Source organism: Artemia franciscana, chromosome 11 (genome assembly GCF_032884065.1).
Source record: "Artemia franciscana chromosome 11, ASM3288406v1, whole genome shotgun sequence".
NCBI classification, from domain to species: domain Eukaryota; kingdom Metazoa; phylum Arthropoda; class Branchiopoda; order Anostraca; family Artemiidae; genus Artemia; species Artemia franciscana.
In genome coordinates this window covers 9,399,590-9,417,548 of record NC_088873.1, presented here as the reverse complement: position 1 = coordinate 9,417,548, position 17,959 = coordinate 9,399,590, and the positions used below count along the sequence as shown (strand labels likewise).

The following is a 17,959-nucleotide window of genomic DNA, read 5'->3' as shown; positions in this document are numbered from 1 at the left end:
TTAATGGTGAGCTTTACTGAAAACTGAGCTTGCTGGACATTTTTAGAGAATTCTAATTGTATGCCAAAAATTATTTATATTTTTGCAGAGTGGAAAGCTATCAAGAGTCTTATAGATTACTTTTTTATTTTCTGTAGGCTAGTAAAGGACTTCCCCACTTCTAAGAAAACGTAGTGTTTTTTCGCGTCAGTTTTGTGTTTTCAGGAAAGCGCTAGTTTTCGGAAATTCCACGAAGATAAGGAGATATCATGAGTCATTTTATTTCAGCTTGTTTGGCTATATACATCTTATAATTTACAAGACAGTAATTTTTGGTCGTTTTAAGTTTCAGTATCGCTTTCACTTTCGTCAATTCATGACAATGTAGGGGGGGGAGCTCTTTTGGACAAATAGGGGAACAATTTTATTGTTTTCATAATTTTTTCAATAAAAATGCCAAAAAAGACGATTTTCAACTGAAGCCCCGAAAAAATGTGTTTTAAAGGTCTACACACCCCTGCACCCTCCCTGCTTAAATACATTGCTTGCAGTTAATATAAAATATTATAACATGAAGTGTTAATATTTACTGAACTTTCATAAATTTTGTAATCAATTCTCGATCACCACGCTTAAAATTATTTTATGTACCAACAAAATCATAAAAAATTTTATGCAATCTATAACAAGATAATCTTGTTGTCAGGAAGATGATTATTTAGGATTAAAATTGATGACCTGGGATGGTGATAAAATAGTAACTGTTCTGGAATAGTCATGAAATATCATGACTATCCCCACGTCTTCATTTAAAACCTTAAGAAATAACGTATCCTGGTAGCAAGTAAATTTTTTTATATTATTTATATCAAAATTTGTAACAAGTACACAAGAGCTGTTTTTAAGTGCGATCGGTGGTGGTAAAATAGTAGCTGTTCTGGAATAGTCATGAAATATCATGACTATCCCCACGTCTTCATTTAAAACCTTAAGAAATAACGTATCCTGGTAGCAAGTAAATTTTTTTATATTATTTATATCAAAATTTGTAACAAGTACACAAGAGCTGTTTTTAAGTGCGATCGGTGGTGGTAAAATAGTAGCTGTTCTGGAATAGTCATGAAATATCATGACTATCCCCACGTCTTCATTTAAAACCTTAAGAAATAACGTATCCTGGTAGCAAGTAATTTTTTTATATTATTTATATCAAAATTTGTAACAAGTACATAAACAAGTATGCTGTTTTTAAGTGCGATCGGTGGTGGTAAAATAGTAGCTGTTCTGGAATAGTCATGAAATATCATGACTATCCCCACGTCTTCATTTAAAACCTTAAGAAATAACGTATCCTGGTAGCAAGTAAATTTTTTTATATTATTTATATCAAAATTTGTAACAAGTACATAAGAGCTGTTTTTAAGTGCGATCGGTGGTGGTAAAATAGTAGCTGTTCTGGAATAGTCATGAAATATCATGACCATCCCCACGTCTTCATTTAAAACCTTAAGAAATAATATATCCTGGTAGCAAGTAAATTATTTTCTATTATTTGTATGAAAATTTTTAACAAGTAAATAAGAGCTGTGGAAATGGGTGGTGGTAAAATAGTAGCTGCTGTGGAATAGTCACGAAACATCAAGACCATCACTACGTTTTTATTTAAGCCTTAAGAAATAACTTATCCTGGTAGCAAGGACTTTTTTTATATTATTTATATCAAAATTTTATAACTAGTACATAAGAGCTGTTTTAAATGCCATGATCAAAATGGATTACGAGATTAATGCAAGGTGAACGATATTAAGTTGTTAATATATGATTATTTGATTAACTATTTCTATTTAACTGTATAAAAGAATGTTACGCAGGAAGGGTGAGATAAGTATGCTTGCATGTATGTATTTTTAAGTACGATTTGCCTTCACCTTATATCACCTAATCACCTAAAGGTAGCCTTATCACCTTATCACCTAAGGGTAGCAAAAATTATATGATAGCAAAAAAAAGTACATCTTTCAGTTCTTAAAACATTTGGAGGCGAAATTGATTTTTTTCTTAAATATTTTATTTTAAATCATTTTAAGGAAGCAAACTTTGATGGAAGTTATCAAACAGTTCGTGGTAACGAACTGTAGTAAGGAGCGACCCGGCTCAATAGGAACCGAAACTCTAAAAAACAGAATTTCGATACTAAAAGATATATCAAAAGAATCAGATTTTTATGCTGATTTTAAATATATAAATTTCATCAAATTTAGTCTTTGTCATCAAAAGTTACGAGCCTGAGAAAATTTGCCTTATTTTGGAAAATAGGGGGTAACACCCCCTAAAAGTTATAGGATCATAACGAAAATTGCACCATCGCATTCAGCGTATCAGAGAACCCTATAGAAAAAATTCCAAGGTCCAATCTACAAAAATGTGGAATTTCGTATTTTTTGCCAGAAGACAAATCACGGGTGCGTGTTTATTTGTTTTTTGTTGTTTTTTTTTCCCCAGGGGTCATCGTATCGACCAAGTGGTCCTAGAGTGTTGCAAGAGGGCTCATTCTAACGGAAATGAAAAGTTCTAGTGCCCTTTTTAAGTGACCAAAAAAATTGGAGGGCACCTAGGCCCCCTCCCACGCTCATTTTTTTCCCAAAGTCAACGGATCAAAATTTTGAGATAGCCATTTTGTTCCGCATAGTCGAAAACCATAATAACTATGTCTTTGGGGATGACTTACCCCCCACAGTCCCTGGGAGAGGGGCTGCAAGTTACAAACTTTGACCAATGTTTACATACAGTAATGGTTAATGGGAAGTGTACCGACGTTATCAGGGGGATTTTTTTGGTTTGGGTGTGGGGTTCAGGGGAGGGGGCTATATGGGAGGATCTTTCCTTGGAGGAGTATTTCATGGGGGAAGAGAAATTCAATGAAAAGGGAGCAGGACTTTCTAGCATTACTATAAAAAAACAATGAAAATATAAACATGAAAAAGTTTTTTCAATTGAAAGTAAGAAGAAGCATTAAAACTTAAAACGAACAGAGATTATTACGCATATGAAGGGTCCTAAAAAAACTTTAGCATAAAGAGCGAGGTATTTAGGAGGAGATAAATACTTCGCTCTTTATGCTAAAATTTTTTAAATAATTTCAACTATTTATTCTACGGCCTTTCTGATTCAGGGGTCATTCTTAAAGAATTGGGATAAAACGTAACGTAAGTTACGTAAGTTATGTACGTTTGTTACGTAAGTTAATTCTTAAGTTACGTTTTTTTTTACTAATAAAAACGTTCGTTAAAAATTAAAAGATCTAGTTGCCTTTTTGAGTAACCGAAAAATTGGAGGGCAATTGAACCTCCTTCCCCACCCCTTATTTCTCAAAATCGTCTGATCAAAACTAAGAGAAAGCCATTTAGCCAAAAAAAGAATTAATATGCAAATTTCATTTTAGTAATTTATGTACGGAGAGCCAAAATCAGACATGCATTAATTCAAAAACTTTCAGAAATTAAATAAAAAAAAACAAGTTTTTTTAAATGAAAGTAAGGAGCGACATTAAAACTTAAAACGAACAGAAATTACTCCGTATATGAAAGGGGCTTTTCCTCCTCGACACCCCGCTCCTTGCGCTAAAGTTTGATTTTTTCTCGCAACTCTACTTTTTAAAACAATAAAAAACTTTAGCGTAAGGAGCGGGGTGTCGAGGAGGAAAAGCCCCTTTCATATACGGAGTAATTTCTGTTCGTTTTAAGTTTTAATGTCGCTCCTTACTTTCATTTAAAAAAACTTGTTTTTTTTTTATTTAATTTTTCAAGAATCCGCTAGTGCTATACTTTTTTTGATACTTTATTTCTTCGTTTCATTAAAATTTCTCGGGTACTCAAAAAATTGTCTCTTCTTATCTCGAAATTTCTTTCCAACAGCCTCAAAAATGATTTAGTTATCTAACATTAGAAGGAAATTAATTTACCGAAGATTTAACGAGTCAACTAATACTGTCAGAGAAATAAATTACTTTGTAATTATGAAAATAAGGAATCCGGAAAACTGATTTGTGACGATGGGAAAACTCCAATCATATTAGAATGCAGTTTCAGTTCTTAGGCAAACTTTTTCATATGTTTATTAATGAAATCAAAGAAGGGGAGAGGGAAATGAAATGCTGTGAACTAAATCAAGTATTCAATATGAATATTTGGAAACGAGATTTGCATGTGGCATAAATCGAAAGCAGCATTTGGAGGTATTCACTTGAACAATTAAAAGTCTAACATTTCAAAGGAGTATTATGGGTGAAAATCCTTTAATGCTGAATGAAGATTCACGGGTGGGAACAATACTGCCCATTAAAAGACCACTATCAAGGTATGTAAGTAAGGAATAAAAATATTCAATTTGGTGACTTCCAAATATTAAGTCTTTAAAAAATGTAATTAAAACTAATTTTTTTTTGTCTGAAAGTAAAGAGCATCTTTAAAAGTCAAAACGAAGAGGAAATACTTTTTATATGAGAGGCTGCTTCCTCAACTTCTCATTGGTTAAGGCAAAGTTTTTGTACTTTAAACAGTTTTTTATTCCTTTTCATCAACTTTAGTTGTTCAGCAATTGTTCATAAAGAATTGCAAGGAAAATATCAAACTTTAGCATAAAGTGTAAAAAGTTGAGGAGAGAGGCGAAACTCTCTGCGCTAAGGTTTTTTTTAGTACTTTTGAAAGAGCTATTTATTCTAATTAAACGGCCTTTGTGAGTCAGGCGTCATTCTTAAAGAATTGGAATAAAATTCGACCTTTAGCTTAAAGAGTAAGGTATTGACAAGGGGGCTAACCCCCTCATATACGTAATAGTTTCTGTTCGTCTTAAGTTATAATGTTGCTCCTTACTTTCAGTTGAAAAAAATTGTTTTTTTAATTTAATTGCAAAATAGCACTAATCTTTCGATTCATAACCGCATTTATTTCAAACGTTTTAAATAATTATTAGATGGTTGTTGTCTTTTATTGCTCTTTTATGTTTCTATGTACGCACATCAGATACAAGATAAAATAAAGTGTAACTCATGCACTGGACATAGGTTGAATCTTTACCAGACTTCAAAAAAGACAGGAGGAAGTTTTATAGAGATTGGAAGACGTTGAAAAGACAAAATAGAGAATTTTTGTAATGACTTGTATCTAAGAAATTGAAGAGCCGAATTTCTTTATGGTATTCGCGTGTTTTGTTCCTAAGGTGTTTTGTTAAACGGTATGGTCCTTTTTTACCTGAAGTCACTTTCAGGAATCTTGAAGATCATTTTAATTTCATTCCCACCTTTGTGATAAGAATAGAATAAAGTGGCTAAGATTAGAAATTTCTTTACGTTATTATAAGGATTACATAAAAAAAACTAATTTTTTTAACTGAAAGTAAGGAGCGACATTAAAACTTAAAACGAACAGAAATTACTCCGTATATGAAATGGGTTGTCCCCTTCGCAATCCCTCGCTCTTTACGCTAAAGCTTTTAATTGTTTTAAAAAGAAGAATTGTGGCAAAGAGTCAAACTTTAGCGTAAAGAGAGAGGGATTGCGGAGGGGACAACCCATTTCATATACGGAATAATTTCTGTTCGTTTTAAGTTTTAATGTCGCTCCTTACTTTCAGTTAAAAAAAACTAGTTTTTTTATGTAATTTCTGAACGTTTTTGAATTAATGCAGGTTTGATTTTGGCTCTCCACGCATAAATTATTAAAATGAAATTTGCATATTAATTCCTTTTTTGGCTAAATGGCTTTCTCTTAGTTTTGATCAGACGATTTTGAGAAATAATGGATGGGGAAGGAGGGCCTAGTTGCCATGCAATTTTTTTCGATTACATAAAAAGGTAACTATAAATTTTAATTTTTAACGAATTTTTTTATTAGTAAAAAATATAAGTAACTTAAGAATTAACTTACGTAACACACTTTTATATTCTTTAATTTTTATTATGTATATGAGGGGGTTTGTACCCTCGTTAATACCTCATTCTTTACACTAAATCGTAAGTTTTGTCCCAATTCTTTAAGAATGACCCCTGAATCAGAAAGGCCGTAGAATAAATAGTTGAAATTACTAAAAATACTATAGCATAAAGAGCGAGGTATTTATCTCCTCATAAATACCTCACTCTTTATGCTAAAGTATTTTTAGAACCCCTCATATGCGTAATAATCTCTGTTCGTTTTAAGTTTCAATGCTACTCTTTACTTTCAATTGAAAAAACTTTTCCATGTTTATTTTTTCATTGTTTTTTTTTATAGTAATTTTAGAAAATTCTGCGCCCTTTTCATTGAATTTCTGTTCCCTCATGACATATTTCTCCAAGAAAAGATCCTCTCACATAGCCCCCTCCCCTCAACCCCACCCCCAAAACCAAAACAAAATCCCCTGAAAACGACTGTACACTTGCCAATAACCATTATTATATGTAAACACTGGTCGAAGTTTGTAACTTGCAGCCCCTCCCACAGGGACTGTGGGGGAGTAAGTCATTCCCAAAGACATAGTTATTATGGTTTTTGACTATGCGGAACAAAATGGCTATCTCAAAATTTTGATTTGTTGACTTTGGAGAAAAAATGAGCGTGGGAGGGGGCGTAGGTGCCCTCCATTTTTTGGTCACTTAAAAAGGGCACTAGAACTTTTCATTTCCGTTAGAATGAGCCCTCTTGCGACATTCTAGGACCACTTGGTCGATACGATGACCCCTGGAAAAAAAAACAAAAAAACACGCACCCGTGATTTGTCTTCTGGCAAAAAGTACGAAATTCCACATTTTTGTAGATAGGAGCTTGAAAATTTTGCTATAGGGTTTTCTGATACGCCAAATGCGATGGTGTGATTTTCGTTAAGATTCTGTGACTTTTAGGGGGTGTTTCCCCTATTTTCTAAAATAAGGCAAATATTTTCAGGCTCGTAACTTTTGATGACAAAGACTAAATTTGATGAAACTTATATATTTAAAATCAGCATGAAAATATGATTCTTTTGATGTATATTTTAGCATCAAAATTCCTTTTTTTAGAGTTTCGTTTACTATTGAGCCGGGTCGCTCCTTACTACAGTTCGTTACCACGAACTGTTTGATTGTTTGTAAAAATAAGTCACAACTTTGTTTTCAATTAATTATGAAAGGGACGACCGTACATTTACACAAGCGTATCCATAATTAATCAATGGGCAAAATACTTTCTATTGACTTTTAAGGAATCTGGAGGAATAATTAGACGGAAAAAGATATTGTTTTATTTGAAAATGATAATCACAAGCTACAAAGGGGGAAATTTACATTACAATTGAAAAAAAAAACATATTAGAGAAAAACAACAGGTGGAGCGGAGGAAACATCCCCAAAATTTCAAAGAATCCTAACAAAAATTGTACTATCTGATTTAGGGTATCAGAAACCTTACTGTTGAGGTTTCAAGCTCCCAAAATGTGGAATTTTGTACTTTTTTCCAGAAGAAAGATCACAGATGTGTGTTTATTCGTGTTTTTTTATTATTTATTTTGAATCAATGGTCCTAGAAGATCAAGAGAGGCTTCATTCAAACGGAAATCAAAAGTTCTAGGGACATTTTTAGGTTACCAAAAACACTGCATAGCAACTAGCCCCTCTCCGCTCCCCTTTTTCTCGAAGATAATCAGATCAAAATTTTGAGATAATCATTTTGTTCAGCATAGTTTAAATGTACAATGTCTCTGGAGATGGCAGAACCCTTGGCTGTAATTTATGAAATTTTGCCATTGTTTACTTATATAATTTGTTATTAGGAAGTATACAGACATTTTTTGGAAAGACATTTTTTCTTCGCGGGGAGAATTTTTCATGGAAAAGGAAGTTTCTGAGGGAGAGGGGGGGGGGGTAAACTTTCTGGGAGAAATCATAGAATGTCAAAATTTCTGCACGATTTTCTTCTACCTGTTTTACGTTCTCTTTGGCGACTCAATTTTAGAGGTGGCGATATTCGGGAGGAATTGTCAGGAGGATATTTCAAGCGGGACTAGAATCGCCTTGGTAATTTTTTCATGGGAAAATTTTCCACAGGGGAATTTTTTGCAGGAGAAACTTTCCATTGGAGGAGTGAGGTCCTTAAAAAAAAAATTATGTAGTGGGATTTTTGACATGATTTGATAAATGATCAGAAATCAAATAAAAATCAAAGCATTTTTCGAATGAAAGTAGGCTAAGGAGAATTTTCGTGGTCTAATTGTCCAGAAATTTTCCAGAGGAATTGTCAGTGAGAATGAAATTGTCTGAATTTCCCAGTGGGGAGGATTCTACGCGACAGTCATTTTTCATTGAGGAATTTTCGTGGGGAGATTTTTCATGGAACGGGAGGCACGTTTCCCGGTATTATTTAAAAAATGATCAGAAATCAAATCAAAAACACGTTTTTCCAACTGAAAGTAAGGAGCAACATTAAAACTTAAAACAGACAGAAATTATTCTGTATATGAGGGAGGATGCCGCTTCCTTAACCCTTAATCTTTACGCTAAAGTCTTAAAGCTCTTTAAAAATGCTTCTCGTTGAAAGTCAACAGCCCCTATGTTTGAGTAGTTTTTACTAAAGAATCGGGACCGGAAGTCAGACTTCGACGTAAAGAACAGGGGTTGTGAAAGGGGATGGCCCCCATATATACAGAATGATTTCTGCTCATTTGAAATTTTAATACTGCTCCTTACTTTCAGGTTTTTTTTTTTAATTTCTAACTGTTTTTCGAATCATGCAAGGAGCTTTCTTCATGTGTAATAAATCTCACGAAAAATTCGCCCAGAAAATTTCCTCCTTGATGAAAATTCTCCCTATGGGGAATTCCATCCTTCCCCTCAGAAAATACCCCGAAATTTCCGTATATTTCCCGTAACAAATACTATGCGCGACTAGTATGGGCAAGTTGCTTTACTTACAGCCCTTTCCTTAGGGACTATGGAGGGTCTTTTCATTTATTGGATCTTTAAACCATGCTGAAATAAATTAACTTTTAAATTCTGACCGGATGTCTTTGGGAGAAAACAACCGTGGGAGCGGGAGCTAGGTGCCTTTCAATTTTTTTCGGTCACGGCACCATATTTTTTGATTTCCTTTCGAATGAAAACCCTCCTGATCTTTTAGGACCATTGGCTCAATACAATCACCCCTGGGAAGAAAACAAACAAACAAGTAAACACGCATCCTTGATCTTTCTTCTGCCAAAAAATACCAGATTCCATACTTTTGTATATCGGAGCTTGAAACCTCTGCAGTATGGTTTCATAACTTACAGAACTTTCTCCAGGAGCTGAAGGGGTCATGTTATCCCCAAAGGCATATCTATTATATGTGTAATGTTGGACAAAATGACTATATAACAATTTTGATTCAACTACTCTGGGGAAAAGAAAGTGTCAGAGGAGGCTAGTTGCCCTTCAATTTTTAATGTTACTTAAAAAGGGCACTAGAACTTTAAATTCCCCTTCAAATGAGCCCTCTTCCAATCTTCTAAGACCATTAGCTCGATATGATCACTCCTCAGAAGAACAAAAAAAGAAACAAACAAATAGACACTAATCCGTGATCTTTCTTATACCAAAAGTACAAAATTCGACATTTTTACAGATGGGAGCTTGAAACCACTACAGTAACATTCTGTAATACGCTGAATCTGATGGTGCAGTTTCCAATAAGATTTCTTGACCTTTCGGTTTTGTCTCCCCCTATTTTTGATAGTCAGGCAATTTTTCTAATACTCGTAGCTTTTAATGAGTAAAACTAAACTCAATGAATCTTATATATTTGGAATCAGCATAATAAGTCAATTCTTTTGAAGTATGTATTGATGTCAAAATCCCGTTTTTTAGAGTTTCGGTTACTATTCCGTTGAGTTACTCCTTACTTACAGTTCGGTACCACGAACTGTCTGATTCCAGCAAAAATTTAAGAGCGTTCGATGCATTATGTTCTACCAAAATAAGCTGGATAGACAGTTTGTGCACAGTGAAGACCTTACCAAAAATTCAGCCAAATTTAGCAGGTCTGCTGGTTCAAATCAAATATTTTGGTGAGCCTTTAACGCTCGAAATTATGTTGTTTTGCCTTACAGGGCTAAAAAATATCCGCAAGTCCCAGCAAATCATTAATAAAAAAAAACAATGGCAAAAAGAAATAAAAAATGTTACACAAGGGGTGCCTGAGGCCTGAAGCCAAGAAAAGGTTTCTTATTATGGAATGAGTAAGTCTCTGTCCTCACTAAGCAGTATGAAGTAATCAAAATACGCTACAGTTTTCGTTTTTAATCCTGTAAGCGATCACGTGATGTTAGATAACAGGTAGATACCTTCAGCAAATCCAAAGATAAAACATATAATCTATATAGATTATATGTTATAGATAGATTACATGAAAAAAAATTTGATATTTTCAAAAAATTTAGGGAGAATGGGGTAGGAGGACTTGGAATTATCTGTCTCCTGTTTTTTTTTTTTTTTTTTTTTTTTTTTTTTTTTTTTTTTTTTTTTTTTTTTTTTTTTTTTTTTTATGCGCGAGAAAAGGGGCAAGATACTTTCTCTTATCTTCTCAAAAGAGCAAACGTTGTGTTTTTTTTTGTTGTTTTTTTTGCCTGTTGCCCGACCGGCTCTTTGGTTGGTTTAATAAAAATTCAAGTCTGTAATTTGGTGTAGTTTTAAATGGACTGCCATTTATACCTACCATTTCAAAGCTTCTTATGAACGTCCTTAACTCTTTTTCTTTTTCTTCTATAGTTCCATAAAGTTGTTTCATTTGGTTTAGCAATTCAAACTTTTCCGCTTTCAGCCTCTTTCTATCAGCTTTCAAAACTAAAATAAAAAATAAAAAGTACCGTACAGCTTTAATAAACGATATTGCTTTTAAGAGATTTTGATAAATGACAAAAGTACCAAAATAACAAATAACCAATAAAGCTGATCATCGATTTGTTCAGTTATACTTTCAATAGCACCATTACTTTTTTCGATTCAGTTTATTTATCAAAGTGGTCGATTCAAAAAAGAAACTCTTTTCTTTATAGCAGCCTACTATAATAATAAAAAAAAAACTACAAGAGAAAAGAAAAAGAAGAAAAAAGAAAAATATCAATTAGCCAGCACAAATTACTGTTGATGCATAAAGTTTGCACCGAGAAATACTTTATTAAATAAGTTTTAATCATTAGATTAATAAGTTAATTTTATGTTAATTTCTTTTACGATTATTTTAATAAGCTGTTTAATTGTTTTAGTATTTTAATTAATGCTTATTCAATTTCATAATTTTTCAACAAAATTATTAAAAAATCTAAACTTATTATTTATTTAACAAGTTTTATTTAATAAGCTTTATTAAATAAAACTTTCCAACCAATAATTGTTGGAAAATTGTAATGAACAATATTGGAAATTGCATAAAAAAAATGGTCCTGAGATCAGGAGAGCTCTGTGGGCCAGGCCCCCAAATCGTACGTTTGCACCTGTGATTAATGTTCCTGTCCGTGTTGTGTACCAGAAATATAAGAGCTAATCCGAAGCTCACCACGTTAATGTATAATTCTATTGACAATTGAATTATAAATAAAGAAGAAATAAAATGTATTGATCTGATTTTTTTACTCTGTGGAAAAGTCGAGAACAAACCGGTTTCTTCATTAATTTCTTTCAGCTTAGCGTGAGACAAGACAAAAAAATTGACAGAATAGATGGGGCATATATAAATTGGGCTATATATTTGCACATAAGGGGGGGGGGCTAAAGTGTTTGGACAGTTTGAAGTCAGAAAACAATTCTTACTTCATAATATGCAGAATAATTGTACCTAACACATTTTACTGGCAGATCCGCTATGCTTTACTCCCCCCCCCCCTAATTTCAAAATATATAGCCGTATTTGTTTCTAAAATAACGAAGAAACTAACGAAGAAACCTGTTTATTCTCGATTATTACACATCGTAAACTTGAGTGAGTGGCGTATAATACACAAGTATCGGTATGTTTCATGGCGAAAGAGCCAGATTTCCCGGTATTATTTAAAAACGGTCAGAAATTAAATTAAACAAAAAACAAGTTTTTTTCAACAGAAAGTAAGGAGCAACATCAGAATTTAAAATGAACAGAAATTATAATGTATATAAAAGGGGTTGCCTCCTCCTCAAGACCTCGCTCTTTACGCTAAATTTTTTTTAGAATGTTAAAACAAAGCTTATTATTTTTATTGGACCGCCATTGTGCTTCAGGAATCGTTCTGAAGGAATTAGGACAGAAAGTCAAAACTTTAGCGCAAAGAGTAAGGTCTTGTGGAAGGGGCAACTCCTGTCGTAGACGTAATTATTACTGTTCGTTTTAAGTTTTCATATTGCTCCTTACTTTCAGTTGAAAACACTTGTTTTTAAAATTTAATTTCTGATCGTTTTTTAAAATACCGGGAAATACAGCTCTCTCTCCAGGAAAATTCTGGTACTTGTGTATTTTACGCCATTTACTCAAGTTTACGATGTATCAAACTCGAGAATAAACCGGTTTCTTCGTTAGTTTCTTCGTTACTTTAGAAAAAAATTTAGGCTATATATTGCTCATTTGGGAGGGGGGATAAAGTATAGCGGGTATGCATGCAAAATGTGTTAGGTACAATTATTCTGCGTACTTTGAACTAAGAATTGTTTTCTGACTTCAAACTGTTAAATACTTTACAAAATTATGAACTGTACGAAAATTAAGGTTCAATCCCACTTTCTAGGGCTATAGTGAGTGAAAAGCTGAGATGGCTAGGAACGTTCTGCGGATGAAGGATGACAGATTGCCAAGGATCGTCCTTTTCGGCCAACCGTCAATGGATAAGTGGAAAGCAGATCTTCCTCGGTTGGGGTGGGAGGATTTGTAAAGAAAGATTTAAGGGAAATTAGAACTTTTTGGGAGGGTGTAAAGAGGGAGAGTTTGAATAGATTGGGATGGGGGAGTGATGTGCGTAGCTGTGTTGACCTCATGCGGCTTGGTTCTACGGTGAGTTATTAGTAGTAGTAGTAATAGCAAACGTAAAGACCGTTGATTCGGAAAAAGAAGTATTTTTAAAGCGCTATAAACTTTAGCATACAGCTTGGGGGTTAAGGGCTGTCCCTCCCAAATATGATACATTATCTATTTCTCTTACGCTTTAATGTCGGTTTCTAATTTCATTTGAAAAAGCTTGCTTTTCTGTATTTAATATACCTGCTAAGGCATCCCTAGCGTTCTGCAGGTCAGTTTCTAAGCCTTTGATGATGTGAAGTGAATCCTCAGAGACTTTGGAATGTTGTACTTGAGGCTGAGATTGTTTTTTTGCATCATCTGTTTCTTTCATTAAACTGTTAAAGTCTCTCCTCATTCTAGACATTTCCTCGTAAATGCTGTTGTCTTCTTTCTTGATATGTTCTAGTTCTGAAATGCAACAACAACATTAAAAAAAATATATACATATATTGTAAACTAACAGACCAAACCGAGCGATATCAATCATAATATAAGTAAGACCTTCCTTGGTAGCATGTCATAAAAGTCAGCGTAACAGCCACAGAAAAATTGTCTATAGCTGCTACAAAGATGACAAGCCTAGACTAGTTGTCAAAAAGGAGATTTTTTGCCCAGTTTCAAGTTTTACATATATAACCAAAAAATATTTTTTCTTTCATTGAAGTCTTTCTTCTATTTAGACGAATTAGTCTAGACACTGATTACTTTCTAATTTAGATTGAGACTTGCCCTATCTAAATTTTCAGTAAGTTACAAGTCTATCACAGACAAAAGAAAATTCTACCCACTTGTCCGGCCTGGGTAACTGATATATCCAAAATAGTATTGAGTCTGTTTTCTGGATAGAGGTCCACCTGGTCAAAAAGCTCAAGATTTTTCATTTTTAAGCTGACTGGAGAAATAAATTGAAGGCCCTGTAATTTTAGGTCCTTAGTCCCTTAATATGCTACTCTGGAATGATAAAAATATTCGAAGTCAAGTAACTTGGACGAACAAAAGTTTTGAGAGTCCTAGATGACAAGGAAAATACTTCTTAGACCGATTTTCTGACAAAACTAATTTTTTCAAGTTTTTCTCTGTGCATAAGCTACTTGGCCCAGTAGCTTAAGAATATAAGTTTTCAAACTTTTAAGAAGCAATCATCGTTCCTTTTGTCGTAGAAACCACCATTCAGGAAACAAAAATGTTTTTGAACTCACATTCCCTTCCATAAAGATAATATTTTAAATCTTTTTGCACTCCCAAACCCTTCCTGAAAGTCTTAGCTGCAACCACATAGTTGTCATCGACATACTGCAGATACGCTATTTTGATAGCTGGTGAGAATATAACGTATTTTGATTTGCTTCATGACTTCAGTATAAATAGATTCAAGGTTCCACTGATGCTAAGAATACCAAAACTTTTAGGTGGATGGGAGACACACACTTGGTGGCCCCCACAACCCACCCTCTGAACACAAATATGATATCCTGGATACATGGATACGATAACCTGGATACCCTGGATACGATAACCTGGATACATTTCGACAACCTAACTCTTTCGGTCAGCCTCTGTCCCTGCCCTAAAATCAAAATACTTCAGTCTTCTTGGTGCTCCAGCATCCTTTGAAAATATCAGCATGATTCACCAAGCTGTTCCTGAGATAATGTAGATAAACTAACATCCGTAGACCTTTCCAAGTTATGATTGGAAGTAAACACCTCTCCCACCTTAACATTTCCTAAAAGTTGCAACTTAATTCGAATGCCATTCCCAGGATATTGCAGATTACACTGTTTTCAGCCTGGATTCTCCTGGAAAAACGTTCTGTCTCTTGATTTACATCAATACTTAACTATGAATTGAACTTAGGTGATAAAAGTGCAAAACGCATAGTTAGATCAGACAGTAAGATTTTAGCCCCAACCCCCTGATCCCCCACTTTAAGTCCAAATTTGAGGTCCGACCTCCCCCCCTATAGGTTCTCAATAATTTTCAAGTTCATTGTCCAAGTGATTCCTGAAAAATTGCAGTCGCGCTATTTTGATAGCCTGGTACCACATATTGTCGTCTAATTTACGCCGCCACTTAGAAGCAAATAGATTAAAACTCCCATAATAAATTTCAGTACAAAAGTGTTTAGGTGTGTTAAGACATAATATTTGTAACAGAAAACACTCCCGCCACCAACATAAAATTTCGAGTCGCCCTGCCATTTCCAACTTTCTTAACGCCAATAATCGCCAATAAGATGAAGACTTGGATCATTTTCTCCGGAAATGACCGGTGCTTTTGGATTTACGGGAAATTTATTTGCATGGAGTTAATTTGATGCTTCCGGGTATTCTACAAAATAGTAACCCAACCACAATATTTCGAGTGGGAGTATATATAGATAAATCTTTAATAAGAAGAAAAAGTTTTATATGGTTAATTTCTTTTGTAGTTAGATTAGGTACTTTTTGCGTTAAATTCTGTTTTTTGTGCGTGTTCGTACTGTTGTTAATTTCCTTGCTTGTTTGTTATTTATTTATATTTTTGTGTATATGGCCCACGGGTTTTTGAAATACACTTATCTATCTATCTATCTATCTATCTATCTAATCTGAAAATTTCAACTCCGTCACACCAGATGCTTCTGAGGTATTGTAGATATGGTATTTAATAAATTGGATGCAAATAGTTCCGTTCGATTTATCTTCTTCCCCGGAGACATAGTTCAGCGTCCACTTGCAACCCCCCCCCCTTAGCTCTCTGAATTCTTTCAGGAAGTTTCAACTTGATGTTCCGAGCTTTTTATTCCCGAAACATTGCAGATACGTCATTTTGAGAATATGATAACACATGGGTTTCAAATCTGCTGCACTTCTTAACTGTGCATAGACTATAAGTCTCATGGAAACCTACTTAATCCAGTAGTGTTTAGATGAATCAGAGACAGAAACTTTGTAACCCTCTCCACCTCCCTAAAACATAGAATTTCAAGTTCTCTACCCCAATGTCTCCCTTTTTTCCCCCAACAGTACCTGAAAGATTTTATTTCATGCCTATGGCCATTCCTACAGCACATCGGATATACTATTTTGATGACCTGGATAAACATATTACCTTTTGACCTACCCCTCTTTCTTCCACCAAGTCAAAATCCGAGATATACCTGACCCCTCGACACTTTCTGAAAGCTTCAATTTGATCCCTCAAGCCATTTCTAAGATATTACAGATAATTTGAAAACCAGGATGAACGTATTCTCAGTAAATCTTTGATTTACTCAGGTACGCGTATCGTTCCTAGAGTATGTCCATGGGAAAGTCTGGTAATCCTAGCGAAATGAACGATTCCAAAAAGCTACTAGCTGGTCGAGCAACAAAGACCGGATACTGGTCCTTTTTTCAAAAGCCTGTCTGTGAATAAAATTAAGAATAAAAGTTTTTCTACGGAAGTGAAGAGCAAAGTTAAAACTTAAAACGGGGACAAAAATTATTGCTTTGCAGGTTGCGCAAGGTATATCTACAAAACTAGCTTAAATTATCTGACTCATAATATTTTTATTATATGTAGATTTCTAAAAACGAGCACTTTGCTAAAAAAAAACTGACCCCTAAAAATTCAAGATATTCTCTTGGGACCAAAAACTTCCACAAGCAGTCTAAAGAATAAAGAAGGCCAATCTTTAAAGCTCTTGATAGTCTTTTAGTCAGAGGCGCCATTTTGGGGGGGCAGGGGTGGGCAAATGCCCACCAAAGATTTTCCAGGGGGCCCAAGCTTCCACCAAAAAGGGTCCTTTGCCGGGCATAATAATAACACTATTTGCTATTAACCATTATAAACTTTGAAAGCAGGTTAGACACATAATCTAATTCTCAAGTTCTGTCAAATGCCCGTTTCCTAGATGATTATATTAATATTATACATTCTGAATATTTGCAGTAATTCCTCTAAGTTGATAGACTAAAATAGGTCAGTTCCTGGCCTATCATTTCTTGATGGAATTGTTCCTTGTTATCTTCCAACTGCACTACATAGAAGCAATTACGCGAGCGACGAAATCGCTGTCTCAGCAACTCCATGCCGTCGACGGCAACTTGGTTATTTCTCGATCGCGCACCCTGATTCAGGCCACAAGAAGCAAACTCACCGACATGCATTCAGATGCTTCATTTGTATTGCTTTTCAAGAAGGCTAAAGAGTTTGCAACAGAGCTCGAAATTGAAGTACCAACCTTGAAGAATTCAAAACATCACCAAGCATTGGAAACAATTTGTGGAAACTTTGACGCTAGGAAAGAATTCATTGAATCTGGAAATTTGACTACTACTTTGGCGGATGAAATGAAGCAAGAATACTTCAAAACTTTTGACTGTCTACTAGCCAAATTTGACAGAAGGTTCGCAGATAACTTGCCAGTGCTGAGTACGCTCGAAGCCTTGGATCCAAGCTCAACCAAGTTTATGGACACAGAGCTGCTCTAGCTTTTCTCTTCTCTTTACGGCGATCTGGATATCGACAGCATTCTTCTCGAATCTCAAGCTGGTATTGCCAAGCGTTTCTTGCTCAATGAGGAGAAAAAGCTGGAAAACTTCCTAGACATTGTCGACCATCTTCAGGCATTACCAGTGGCTTACTCAGAAGTAATTAAAGTACTTCATATTGCTGCCACACTTCCTGAGACAACAGCGAGCAATGATCGTTTGTTTTCTAGCCTAGAAATAGTGAAAAACTACCTGCGGTCTACAACAGGAGATGATCGTCTCAGTCATCTCCTTTTGATATTTGCAGAGAAGGATTTAGTAAAAAATTTGGACTGCAACCAGCTTGTTGGCGATTTTGCAAAGATGAAAGCTCGGCGGTTCCACTTGTTACTTTGAATGTTGTTATATTTTTTTTTCTTGTTATGTTTTTCCTTTTTGTAAATATATTTGATCTGGAAGATTTCTGCTGAAGGGACACTGAGATTTTGGTTACAACCCTCAGCATAACAATGAAGGTTAC

The 17,959-nt window shown here is 34.6% G+C and overlaps 1 protein-coding gene across 7 annotated transcripts in view; it reads right to left on the bottom strand.

Moving 5' to 3' along the window:
* LOC136032777 (kazrin-like) overlaps nucleotides 1-17,959 on the bottom strand; it is a 161,104-nt gene that overhangs the window by 103,337 nt on the left and 39,808 nt on the right. For all 7 annotated transcript variants that reach the window (XM_065713132.1, XM_065713130.1, XM_065713133.1 and 4 more), the window contains 2 exons: nucleotides 13,184-13,390; nucleotides 10,676-10,803 (listed from right to left, as the gene is read on the bottom strand). In XM_065713132.1, the coding sequence (XP_065569204.1) occupies nucleotides 10,676-10,803; nucleotides 13,184-13,390 (335 nt within the window). The remainder of the gene's footprint in view (nucleotides 1-10,675; nucleotides 10,804-13,183; nucleotides 13,391-17,959) is intronic.